The sequence below is a fragment of the Quercus robur genome, chromosome 8 (assembly GCF_932294415.1).
Source record: "Quercus robur chromosome 8, dhQueRobu3.1, whole genome shotgun sequence".
Classification (NCBI taxonomy): Eukaryota; Viridiplantae; Streptophyta; class Magnoliopsida; order Fagales; family Fagaceae; genus Quercus; species Quercus robur.
The window spans coordinates 23992129-24005802 of NC_065541.1; the positions used below are offsets into that span (position 1 = coordinate 23992129).

The 13674-nt window shown below is 33.0% G+C and overlaps 1 protein-coding gene across 1 annotated transcript; it reads right to left on the minus strand.

The window, feature by feature from the left end:
• Nucleotides 1-7652: 7652 nt before the first annotated feature.
• Nucleotides 7653-10521, minus strand: LOC126695047 (protein RICE SALT SENSITIVE 3). The gene is made up of 7 exons (XM_050391656.1): nt 9999-10521; nt 9856-9906; nt 9471-9599; nt 9193-9298; nt 8944-8985; nt 8768-8824; nt 7653-8569 (listed from the first exon to the last, which is right to left on the minus strand). Exons 1-7 carry the CDS (start codon nt 10127-10129, stop codon nt 7835-7837), a joined length of 1251 nt encoding a protein of 416 aa, XP_050247613.1. The 5' UTR covers nt 10130-10521; the 3' UTR covers nt 7653-7834.
• Nucleotides 10522-13674: the final 3153 nt, after the last annotated feature.

Consider the following 13674-nt stretch of genomic DNA (forward strand, 5'->3'; position numbering starts at 1 on the left):
AAAAAAGGGTCGATAGCAACAGAGCATTTTGAAAGTTTCTGACATATGCCCAAATTTTTTGTTTATCCAAAACTTTTATGTGGGATACGAAGCAACTTGGTACTAGTAAACTGCGTCTTTTGAAGGTTTATAAGCCTATTGTTGTATAAAAACTTTATTTTCTAAATAATACTCCCCTTTTTACCAAAAATAAGTGGACACATGAACACTTTTCTAAAAAAATATTTTTTTTAATAAAATGAAATAAAAATCATTTTCATATAATTTAAATAACCAAAACTTAAACAAACAAAGCTTGTCAAGGTCAATGCCTTGCCGGAGGAGTACTCAAGGCACTTCGTCAATGACTGGACTTTTCTTGCCTGAGATGGTACAATTCGACCATAAATTAATACTTCCCAAAACCATGAGGTGTAGTATTACATTTGGCCAGCATATCCCAGGCAGACTTAGCATTCACATTGTTGCCAAATAGAGCAAAGATGGAACCGATAGAGGTGTTGTGTAGTCAATTAAGGATTTGATGGTTGTTATTGTCCTAGTCAATAAGACGAATCAGGAATTGATCATTACTTTCAAAGGCACCCTTGATAGATTTCTCCAGCTTCTGGGTGACATACAGCAATAGTTTGCAACCTTTAAGAAAGTTGTGCATAAATTAAGACCATTTAAGATAGTTTTTGCCATGTAATGTGACATGAATAGGATGAGAAATTTCATTTTGAGCCATGTAGACGCTTTAAATGCAAAATCAAACTGGAAAAATGGAATCATCATGAAAGATTGAGTATGAAACACTTGGCTAGTCAAAGTCAACAATCGCAACTAACATGGCAATTGCTGATCAGATTCTGATACCAACAAATAGGGTTGTCCACGAGTTAGCTGTCCGAGTTGGGTTTGTGCTCAACCCAAACTCGGCCCAAGTCCATCAGGTGGCAGATCGAAGGACCCATCATTAACCAATACGGTGATCGGGCCAGTTTGAGTCAGGCTTTGCACGAGTCGAGTTGAATTCAATTGGAATAAATAAGGCAGTAGTGATTAGTGGATCTCGTCGAAGCTTTTAGATTTCCTCTAGATCTCACCAAAGATCACAAGATCTCAACCAGATCTAGGTTAAGATTGCAAGATCTCCACCAAATCTCACTAGGGATTGCGATATTCTAGCCAAATCTAGGTGGAATCTTTGATGGCGATGTGATTTTGGGTTAAATTCTTGGTAGACATGGAGGATTCCGACAAGATTTTTGAGATATTTGGGTAGAGGGTTTGTCAGGTCGATTGATGTTGTGTTTTAGAGGGAAGACCTGTTACTCGACCTGATCCCATCAGGTTTTAGAAGAGAACACCTGCCACCGATAGCCACAAGCATCTATTCAAGTAGTAGTCAACCTAATTCAAGCGAGTGGGTCAGGTAGTCGGGTCTAACGAACAGCCCTACCAACACATTCCATAGGGTGTGTGATGGTGTGTGTTGGACACTTGACTTGAATTACCTAGCATGTGGAAACAACCAAATTTAAGCAAGGCAATGGTTAAACAGATGAGAGCGGCTTTTGATAGCGGCAAGGCAACACTAAAACCTCTAACAATGATGGAGGGACACCAAAGAGTTCTAACAGCATGGGGGTAGATCAAAGAAGGCTGAGGCAAAGGAGGAAAACCAAAGAGTACAAACAGCACTTGAGACACTGAAAGGTTAGAGTTGTGAAACTAATACTCCATTTGTTTCAACACAAAATATTTTCAATGTTTGGTGTGACATGTAAAATTTTTCAATCACAAACCACTGAAATAGGTAGCTCAACCACCAAAGCCGCCAATGCTGGAGTGATGTCGCAAAATTCTGAAGAAAGCACACATGATGTTCTCTTTTATGGAACAAAAACTAAACTATTAATTTCTAGTAGTAAACCTCAAGTCCACGAGGGGTTCCTTAAATCCACAAGGTGATAAATCTGGAATCCACCAGAGAAAACAATTGAGAAAAACTTTGAATTTTATTATTAATTATCTATGAAAAACGTTTACATACTTAGAGGCCTATTTAAGGGTTCCGTAAAACTTGAGAGACAAGAAAATATATTCTAAAATAAATCCTAATTAATACCTAACCATAATAGGAACCAAAGTTGACCTAAAAAGTATTAAAAGCACCTAAAAACCAGGAAATAAATAACATAAACCTAAAATAACCAAAATTACATAAAAATACCAAATTAAATAATTACAAAAATTAAATAGTAGATTTTGTCCTACATCAAACCCCTCCACTTGAAACAAAGTCGTCCTCAAATTCATCTTTGAGATCTGAAATCTTCCCATCCAAATAAACAAATACTTCAAATGCTTTAGTAACTTGATCAGCTTTTGAAATACACCATAAAATTTCTTCTCATATGCCTTCAATTTATTTGTATCATCAATCAACAAAGGGTTGATAATAAAATTTAAATTTTTTACTCCAAGAAAATCAATATATTTTGTAGTCATCTTCAGCAAACTCTTAAATTATACTAATTTTCCAATACCCCCAAGAAACCGTACCATATAACATGATGTCCATGTAACTGATTTTCTTTTGAAGAAATACAAGTGGAAATCGTGGGATTAATAGTTTACATTTAATGGCATATTTTATATATATATATATATATATATATATGAGTTGAGTTCAAGTTACACCTAGTGTAATTATAAGCAATGCTACATCACTCAATAATTTTTAATTGGATACAAATTTTGACAAATCCACCATTAGATTACATTATCTTCGTATATTCTCTATACTTATAAAATTTCAAGGTGATCAAAGATTAATAGTCATGTCATCAATCAATTTTTTAAATTCAAGTTTTTGTAATTTAAAATAATGCATAAAAGATGAATTTATAGATCAAATGGTAAATAATATCCAATTGATATGAAAATTGGCATGATTGTTAAGAACATATAGAATATGTAATTCAATAGTGGAATTTTCAAAATATGAATTCTATAACAAATTATTGGGTAGTGTAACATTACTTAGAGTTACACTAGGTATAACTTGAACCCAATCACACATGCACGCGCACACACACACACACACACACACACACACATATATATATATATATAATTGAAGCTTTTGACTTTTTATTGACTTCTCCAGAACTTGTCACATCATTATCATTTTTTTAAAATAAAATTATTTTTGTTTAGTTCAAACTTAACAAGAAATGAAACTCTATCTTTCTAACAAGTTTAACTTAAACTCAAACTCAAACGTTGATAATTTATCTTCAAAATTGCAAGGTTAATCATGAACACTATAGAAGCAGTGTAAATCCCAATTTTTTTTTTTTTTTTTAAAGCTGAGTAGAGGTATGAGCTCTTCTTCTATTATTTTCTTCTCCTTTACATTGTTAAAAAATAAAAAAATTATTTTATGATTTTTCATGTATTTTTTAAAAAGTAATTTTTGTACATGAACCATCAAACTCTCTTTAGCCATTTTTTACAAGATAAAAAAGTTTGCAATAATTGAAATTTAAGATTGCTACTACTGCATGTCTTTGTTTTACCTTACGATATGAAAGTGTGTTAATTTTTTGAGCAAAAAGATTATATACAATATATTAAGAGGAGGTATCACTTTCATTATTTCAACATGGGCTCCTACTCAACATTTTTTAGCATGGGCCACATACTGATAAGGTTCGTTTAAAATTTAGACCCGTTAAAATTTAAAACTTATTACTTTATGGGTTCGTGTACTTTTTTCTTTTTCTTATATTTCTCTTTTGAATAATTATATATTTTTTGAATTGTTTCTATAACTTATTCTTTAATTTTATATCTTTTTTGGCATTTTGAAAGTTTTAACATCTGAATTTGTATAGTCACACACACACACACACATATATATAAATATATATATTTATTTATTTATTTATTATCTATAATTTGTAGATTCTGGATCTTTTAATTCCTTTCAATGGTTATAGTCATAGATTATTCTTTTGAATGTAACTCATCTTTCTCTTATATTTCTCTATTGTTTAGTCATACATATTTTGTTTTGTTTCAATAATTTCTAAACAGTGAATCATCTGATTCTTTTTTTTTTTTTTCAGAAGTTTTAATATCTAAATTTTTGAGTTATTTTTTTGCAATATCTAAAACTGTCTGACAAATTTTTAATAAGCCATTGCACGTTCAAGCAATGGCTTCTTCATCAAATTGTAACATAAATTGAAGTCATACAAGAGCAAATCATGCAATGGTGTAGTTTCTTAATCAATTTAAGATTTTATAAAATTATTTTAGTTTACCTCACAAATAGATAAGTTTCCGTGCATAACTCGGATTAGCGACTAGTTATTTAAATTTCAAAGTTATTAATTGTATGTCGTGTCTTTTATAAAGATGAAGATTTGATTGTTATGCTTTCATGTTAAGAATTTTGTATATTCTACTTGGTTGAATGAAACACTAAAAAAGTATAAAATAAACAAAACAAACAAAAACACCCATGTCTTCTTCTTTTTTTGTGTGAATGGGGCTAGTTTGAGCTAGTGATAGAGGACGAAATCCATAAACCCACCTGGGCCATAGTAGAGAATCAGGGTATGGAATAATAAATTGGCTAATCCAATAGTTTATAAAATTTTTGAATCCAATTCAAGCTACCTACACCTTTTCATCCAAAGTTGTATTTTTATTCTGTTGAATGGGCCTGAGTCTCGCTATAACCCACAGAAGGAGAAGGGAAGTGATCAGAAAGGCAATTAAAGACATAAGATTATATATAGAACCTTCTTCCAATTATTTGAAGATCATTTTAAACTTTACCCCCGTAATAGCTAGTGTAGCTCCAATCTCTATCTCTATCTCTGTCATTGTGGAAAACTAAAAACAGCCTGAGAGTATGCAGTAATTACGTGCTAAACTTTAGAAATCATTGTTATTAAACTAAGCACTTACACACTATAATCTACGCGTATGTCCCAACAGAGTTGGTGAAAGTCAAAGGAAATCCCCAATGACAGTGACCCGTTTCGAATGCTATGTAGAACAGCATCAAAAGCAATATTGTCACGACCTTCAAATATTTTAGTTTTTCGTTTTTTCTTTTTTAACATGCTTTTTATGCATGGATTGGACGATCCCTTAGCCTATGAGACTTGAAAAAACGACGCGCCGAAAATGCCTGTCAGACGTAGGATTCCCATATCACTCGGTAAAAGCGATTCAGCATATGCATGAACGGTAAACTTGCCCACGCTAGGCTACAGTTCGGCTTCAACCATAGGCAAGGGCAGCATTTTTTCTTCTTATGTTCGGTTTTTTGGCTTTTATTTATATTCAGCAGCTTATTTGCAAAATATTTATCAAAATATATGGGTTTTTATTATTTTTATGTTATATGTGTTACAAAAAAACAAAAAACTATTTATAAATAAATATATAAAAAAAAGGTAAAAACTAGTTTATTTAAAAAAGTGTTTTAGAAAAAAAATAACTAAAAGTTAGATTATTTGCAAAAACAAAGGCAGATTGAGACCCAAAAAAAAAAAAAAGTAAAAGCACTTTTTTTTTTTTAAAGCAAATCTCAAACACACTCGTTTGGCTACAACTTAACTACTTTTAGATTTTTGCTTTTGTTTCAGTTTTATTTCAAATATTTATCTTTTAACTCTTTGGAAATGAGCTCACTTTTAGTTCTTGTTTCATATTATGCAATAAGTTATTAGAAATAATTAAGTTTTACCCAAATGTACAAATAAGGTTTATTATTTGAGCTTTTAAAATGAGGTTTCTAAAAAAAAATTATACATAGAAAAAAGTAAATTTTAAAATATCTTATACTTTGAATAAGATCAATTTGAAAACGCATTACCAAAAAATTAAATGCCTTCAATTGCTGTAAGTTAAATTTTATTTGTGTTAGCGTAATTTGATTATCAAATTTTCAATTTAATTAATTGACACCCAGCAAGAACAAGTTGAGTAGTGCCTAATAAGAGCATGAGAATCTTTTATATATGTATATATATTATTCAATGAATTCATTGTAACACACAAAATAATCAGTATAAAGATGTAAGAGCTTTACATTATAATTAAACATAAGTCATCGAGTTAAACCACATTAATTTTTAACATGGTTTTACTTTCTCACTCACAGTCCGAACAACACTTCTAACAAGATATCAAAGCATGTTACCTTTTTAAATATGGTACCAAAGCCACCAAATCAAGTTCTTTGAATTTTCTTAAAAGCCACCAACTCCATGTTTAATTCCCTGCTTCAAGCGAGCATCATTTCAATACGACAGTGCCATTTTTTACTTTTTAGCAACTTTATCACATACTGTAAATATAATCCTTCAATTCCAAAGATTGATTTCCATCACAAACCACACAATTCAATCCCTTGAAAAGTCAATCTACATAATACCAAAAGAGCTACCATAAAATCATCCTTTACACACATCACCGAAAGGTCTTTCCACCTACCCCATATATATAGGCCTAAACAAGCCTCCATGTAACTACTTATTATTCATGAGCCTTACAAGGGTAGATACAGCCCTATGTAACCACTCGCTCATGTTGCCTTTGAGAGGTAAATGTGCCCCTTAAACCAATTTTCTCAAAAAAAAAAAACTAGCCACCGGTGATGTTCACAGTTGATGTTAGTATTCTGATTGTTGGTGTCGCCATTATCAACCACTCAAAATGCATTCATCTACACTATTCCAATCATTGATTGGATCAGCCATCCTCTGATCATAGTAGTAGTCATTCTCTAAGCACCATTTGTAGTTGACTACCACCAATATCTATTTCGAGCATTCCTTTATACATCGAGTGTCAACTTCTGTTCATGCAATTTAATCAAGCTTGGCCATATATTTCTATAAGTGTCTTGCTTTCCAATGAGTGGGTTTTGAAGACCAAAACGCAACCCTAGTCAAAACCTGAGTCCATTACCCCAGTCACCACTTTGTACTAGGACTTACTACTCATATTACAAATAAAGTAATCTAAATCCTACTTGTAGTCCAAGTCAAATAATTATAATATAACTTGTTGTGCAAGAAACGTAACCCTAGGGCTAATCTAAAATTAGCTTAGGATTTAACTTTAATTACTATATATATTTAACCTTCAATAATTTCATTGAAATACTTGAGTTCCTCGAAATAAATATGTAACTAGAAGGCTTCTGTTGTGACTGTTAACCATCAAGCAAAACCATATTAATTCAATGTATGCTTTCGTTTTCTCCCTCTTTCTCACTCACAATCCCAACAGCACTTCTATTATAGTATTAAAGCTATGTCTCACATTTTTTAACGTTAAGATCAAATCAAATTGGGATAGGAAATACCCATGGAACCAGGATATACAAACAATGTCCTTGCTAAATGGCGCTAAAGATTGATTTAATCAGCCTTAAATATATAAGAGACCCACGGGTAGGGGGAGCCATTCTTAGGGGCCTCAGGTTTTAAATAGCCTTAAATACGAGAATGTCTACCTTTAGCCATGGAATCGTATTAGGCACTAAGGCTGTGATGAAAATTGACCATATGGAATAGGCAGTGATGACTGCCAACCGCTTCCATATTCTGTTGAATTTTTGCAGTGGTCAGAGATTTCAAGGAAAATTTATGCTTTGATGAACTAAACAAATGATCATAAGTCATAGTAACAGTTTAAGGAAACACAACATACAAGAGCGCATAAAAACAGGCACAAGAACATGAGCACAAACGAACAGAAAAGATCTGCCTAGTTACAACATCTCCTTTTCCCCTCCAATACAAGCGTCTTCAATTTACTCCAAGAAGGTCTCCATGACATCGGAGTAGATACCTGCTTCTGAATTCCTATATTCCACAGGTTGGTGCTGATGGTGATCAACGGAAGTTGAAGAAGAGGATGAAGCCATTCTAGCAGGTAAAGTATAACTCCTCTTAAATTTGTTTTCCATCTTTCTTGCACTCTCCGAATGGCTGTCCAAGCTCAAGAACTCATTGGGGTTTGCTCCACCACCATTATGCATATTAGATGCATCTGAATTTGGGTTCGTAGTCTTCCCTTCAAGGATGAGAGAGTGGTGATTTTGGTCTGGTTTGTTTCCCAAACTCTCTGGGTTGAACAACAGCTTGGCATCATCACTACGTCCAGTGAGAGCATTGAAGAAAGACAACCCATTTGGCCACTTGATGTCGCTTTCATGCTCTCCCATCATGTCTTCAATTCGGGTTTCGGATGAATGAGGTAGGAGAAACATGTGTGTCTCATCTTTGGTTTGTGGAAATCCAAGTCTGGCCGTCGGGAAATTGGGTGAAGAAAGCATAGAAGTGGCAGGTGGAAGTGGCCTTTGGCCCCAATTAAAGAGTGGGGCAGGAGGGCGGATTGGAATTGGTGACTGCTTTGAAGGAAGTGAGGAAGAAGAGGAACTGTTTCTGGTTGAAGAAAAGAGTTGTGAGAGGTAGAAACCAGACTGATAGCCTAGAGATTCAAATGTATGCCTCATTCTAAGCACAAAATGGAGGTCTTCAGGTATCTGTTATAACATATATCATCTATCAGTTTAATCAAACAATTTTCAAAATATTAATGCCTTTGTGCGTGCACAATATGTTTGCAATTAATCTTTATTATGGAAAATTTATTATTAGAAAATCAAGCAAATATATAATAATTTCCTACAAAATAAATAATCAATAAATAAAAAGAAAAAAGAAGAAAAAAATAAACTCACAATCTTGCAGGAACCCAACTGTAAAAGACCATGGCCAGCTTGAATTACAGCTATTGTCTGGTCAAGGAGTTAATTAAGGAGCGCACAAAAGTCTAAGTAATTGAATGAGTAGTCAAAAATCGGAAAAAATTTTAACAAAAGACTAGCAATAGTGATAGAACTGTTTGTATTCTGACCTGAATACCGGAATCAAATTGATCAGTCCACTCAGGAGGAAGCTGCATTAAATAGCACCAAAATAGAGAGGTTAACCTCAATCATTGCTATAGTACCATGTAACCAATAGCAGACCAGACTAACATAGATATTTGGTGGAATCTAATACATATACATAGAACTGAAATAGAAGTCACAAACTTCTTCTTCTTTTTTTTTTTAAGTAAGGAGAAAAAAAAAATCATTGATGTATGGATTTTACTGCATACAGCATCAAAAGAACTCTGCCAGTAGTTGGAGATGTTTGGTTCACATTCGGTTGGTTCTTTGAAAACCCATTTATGGCACTTATCAGATGCAACCTTTCCCATTAACCTGTCGAAACCATTTCAACCAATCAGACCTCATATACATTATATATAATAAGCATGCTTCACCTTTATATCTCTCTCTACTGTCTATGGTACAAAATTTTCATTTGTGAGAGACAGAGAAATGAAACCACAACCAGAAAATAAATAAAACAAAACACCTACCCAGTACCCACCCTTCTCCATAATTATATAACTGAATGGACATCTTGCTGAAGGATCTTCTAACAGGATCTTCACCGTCAATCTCCTCCAGACAATCCCCAACTCTTCCTCGACAGAACCCATCTTCCCACATCAACATCCTTCACAAAATTTGACAAACAAAAAATTATATCTTTTCAGAAAATTATTGAAACTTGTAGGACACAAGTGACAAAATTACCGAATACCCATCTCAAATTATCGATCATAAAAAACTTAAAAAGACCCATCTCCCATTAACAAAATTCACACTGTAGTTGCTCTGTTTGTAAAAGAAAAAGAGTAATAGTGCTCTGCCTCGTTTCAGAGCAAAGGATGGAAAATAATACAAACTGTGTTGAACTAAGCTGAACTTACAAGCTGCCGTTGTCGTCTCCAACTTTGCACCCATTACCACCTCTGACTCTTCTGCAATAATAGGAAGAGAAGCAGCTCAATTAAAAGCATAATAAAAAGGCACAGAGAGGTAATAAAAGAGAGAGAGAGAGAGAGAGATATACGGGCGAGGACGGATGGTCCAGAAGACAGAGTAAGTCCAGTCTGAGTTGAGACAGACGCTTCTGAGGGCCTCATGAAGGGCCATCATCCCAACAGCTTCTTTGCTCCTATCTGATGCTCCTGAGCCCACCATCTCTCTTTCTCTTTCTCTGTCTCTTTCTTTCTAACACTTAATATATATGCCTTTTATTTTCTTTTCTTTTTATTTCTCTTTCACTTCTTCACACACTTATTAGAGAGTTTCCTTTCCTCTTCTCTTCTCTTATCTCCTCTCAACCTCTGAAACACTGTCTAGGTACTTCTAAGTTCTAACTCAACTCAATTTTTATCTTCTTTTGCAGCTCTATAATGTTTAACAACCACAAAGAGTACTCTTTCATCTCTCTCTCTCTCAGTTGTGTATGTTTTAGTTGGCTCTCTCTTTCTCTCTCTACTACTCTTCTGTTTGTACTACCAAGTAAACCGGTTTGGTAATCCTGATACAGATGAGTAAAAAAAGCAAGAGAGAGAGAGAGAGAGAGAGAGATGAATGTTGGAAGTATTAATAAACCATGAAAAACTGTGGGGACAGCTTTTATCCTCTTTCTCTGTCTCTTGCAAAGCACAACAGTGAAAGTGAGGGGAAAAATAAAAAGCTGAGGTTTCTGATATGCAAATTACATTTTTACCCTTTTCCTTTGTGAGAAATTTCAGTTTGGTTGCAGGGTTAGGTTCGGCTAGTCAGAGCTGCTTGTTATGATTAAACCCATTTTGGTAGAGTGGGGTGGCTAGGCATAGATTTGCTCTTGAAAGTACTCTCCAAAGTTACATCTAACATATTTTTCTTTGGCTCATGGGCTTTTCTTCCATGATGAACTCATTGCCTTTGTGAGTGTCATTGTCTCCTAGTAGTTGAAATCAAGTAAAAAATAAAGATAAAAATGATTTTTTTTTTTTTTTTTTTTTTTTTTTTTTTGGTTACAATATGTGAAAGGGTGAATGATTGGAATTTAAGTTCCCTTAGAATAATGAGTTCATAAAAAAAAAAAAAAAAAAAAAAAAAGTTCCCTTAGAGTTAGAATAATGCCTTCGAATTACATAACTCTTCATAAGAACATCCAAAATTACCTTTTGTGGCAGTAAACACTACCAAATAAAATGTTTTACTTCAATAATCCGAAGAGCGTTTATGATGAAGAAAAGAATTTATTAGTTCTCTTCTCTAAACAATGATCATCACGCATGCTAATGTTATAAATTGATGCGAATGGACAGAACTTTTGATGTCATTTTCTTTGTTTGATGTATATATATAGTTTCTAAATTTGGTACAATGTAGTTATTTTATAAAATCATTTATTTATCAATCTACAAAATGTAAGGATTAGAAAAGGCTCTTGAAACTAAAAGCCCAAGAGAAACTTAAATTATTCATGTGGAATTAGCTTGGCAGATAATCTTATCTTAGTCAGTGATAAGTAAAAGAATCCACATAAAGGAAAAGGAGTGCAATTCTTTGTGAGGCAGAATAAGAATTCCTACAAAAGTTATTCATTGAATGTCCAATGACAAAAATCATTTGGACTAACTCCCTTTGGCCCTTTACATTTTTTTATAAAAAAAAAAAAATTGATATTGAGTTCAATTCCTTAACCAATTGGGTTAAGTTTGTGATTTGATTTCAAGAAAATTTGATACTTTCAAATGAAGAAGTAAGGAAATTTATGGACCAAAATGGGCTTTTACCTCTTTCTTACAAACTTTCTAGTAAAATGCCCCATATCTGAAACTATTTAGGGAAATGGCCTTATTTTGAAAATCGAGTTTCAAATGTAAAACTCGATTTTTGGAAAATCGAGTTATAGCGAACGTGGACTTAGGTAAAAAAAAATTTCTGGAACTCGAGTCCATGAACTGGAGTTTCAAAAAAAAAAATTTTTTTTTTAATTTTCAGTTCGCTATAACTTGATTGTCCAAAAATCGAGTTTCAAAACAGGAGCATTTCCCTACTTAATTTGAGAAAGAAGGCATTTTGCTAGAAAGTTTGTGAGAGAGGGGCAAATGCCTATTTTGGCCAAATTTATGTTATTTGCAACTATTTGTTGTAATATAATATAGACAACAAAAAACTGCATCATAAGGCAACCTAAAAAATAGGTGATTGATTTTTTTTCTTAATTAGACATATTAAATATAGAATAATTATTTGACATATTGGGAATCTGTAGCTAAGGAGGCCTCCAAATACTACCTACGGAATCCCTCCATTCCTTGTTTTGTGAAATATAACTTTGATGCAACCATTAGTAAGGAATGAGCAGACATATTAGCCATTGTCAAAACCACAATGGAGAAATCATTTTTGAATGGATGGAGATAATTGAAGATTAAGACCCTAAGAAGAAGCCAAAGCGGCTCATTTAGGAGCAAAGAAAAAGCAGCAAGCTTAGGGTTTACTTTTGTCATTTGTGAAGGAGATGAATTGAATGTGATCCAGCCACTTCAAAGTTTAGAGGCTTCCCCATATTGGGCAATTGAAAACATAACAACTAGTAATAAAATTGTTTTAAATTCCTTTACTGATTTGTATTAATCATATGTTTAGAGAATCTAATTTTGTTGTCCATAATATTACTAAATAAACTCTTTTTATCTAGGTGTGAGGAAATACCACTTCTTCTATCCCTGATTTTTGCTGAAGGATTCATGACAAAGATGGTTATGCTTCCTGCTTCTGTAAGTTCTTTCCCTTTTAATGTTATTCTTATTCAGTCCAAAAAAAAAAAAAATCAGTAATTCACCCCCAAAAAATCATCTATGTGATGGTAAAACCCCTAATTCAGCCTATTTTGATATCGGGTGGTTTTGACCATTTTGTAGATACCAAGGTTTTCAAACCCGGACCGTTCAAAGAACCGGGGAAGGAAGAGGTTCAAGGTTTTTAAGGTCGGACCGAGGTCCAATCGAGGTCGAACCGTAATGATGTCAAAATTAATTTGATATTAATTAAAATACAAATAAATGTATTAAATGTGTAAAAATATGAAAATTTACCCTTAAAAAAATATTATGCAGTTAAAAAAACTTTCAAATGTATTTTTGTTATTTTTATAAAGTGAATAGAAAATAATAAATATAAACAAGCTTTAAAAAATTGTATTTATTAATCTTTTGAATAAAAAATGCATTTTAATTTAAAATAAAATCATTTTTAACATAAATTTACAATTTTCATATTCATATTTATTGATGTGAAATAATAATTCTTGAAAAAAAAATAGAAAATACTATTAAGTAAATAGTGATAAAATTAAATCCAAAACTATTAATCTTGTAAAATTAAAATAAATAAAATATAAATGTCAAGAAGCACACAAGGAAGCCTACTAGTTTAGTGGGTAGCGTGATGGACAAAAGTCCAAAACTCCTACGAGGTTGCTTGTTCCATACTTGGAGCATACGTTTTTCTCAATTAATTTTAGGACCCGTTTTCTCTGGCTAAAGAATCGGATTGGGGCCTGGGTCACGAGTAACCGGGTCGGATCGTCCGGTCCGGTCCAGATTTAACAACCTTGGTCTACTTGAACTTTGAATAAAAGGTAAATTTGTGATAATGTCTTATGTGTGCTTCAAAGAGTTTGCTTTCCTAGATGTTTTATTCCCTTTTCACAATCATGTTTTCTGATGGGACAACAAGCT

Bases quoted from the DNA above. Each gene is read 5' to 3' on its own strand.
- LOC126695047 (XM_050391656.1), bottom strand. From the start codon at position 10,129: ATGGTGGGCTCAGGAGCATCAGATAGGAGCAAAGAAGCTGTTGGGATG. The intron at 9,299-9,470 runs GTGGGTACTGGG...TGGTTTCGACAG, and splicing joins TTATATAATTATGGAGAAGG to GTTAATGGGAAAGGTTGCAT. The intron at 8,986-9,192 runs GTATGCAGTAAA...TATTTAATGCAG, and splicing joins GGCAGAGTTCTTTTGATGCT to CTTCCTCCTGAGTGGACTGA.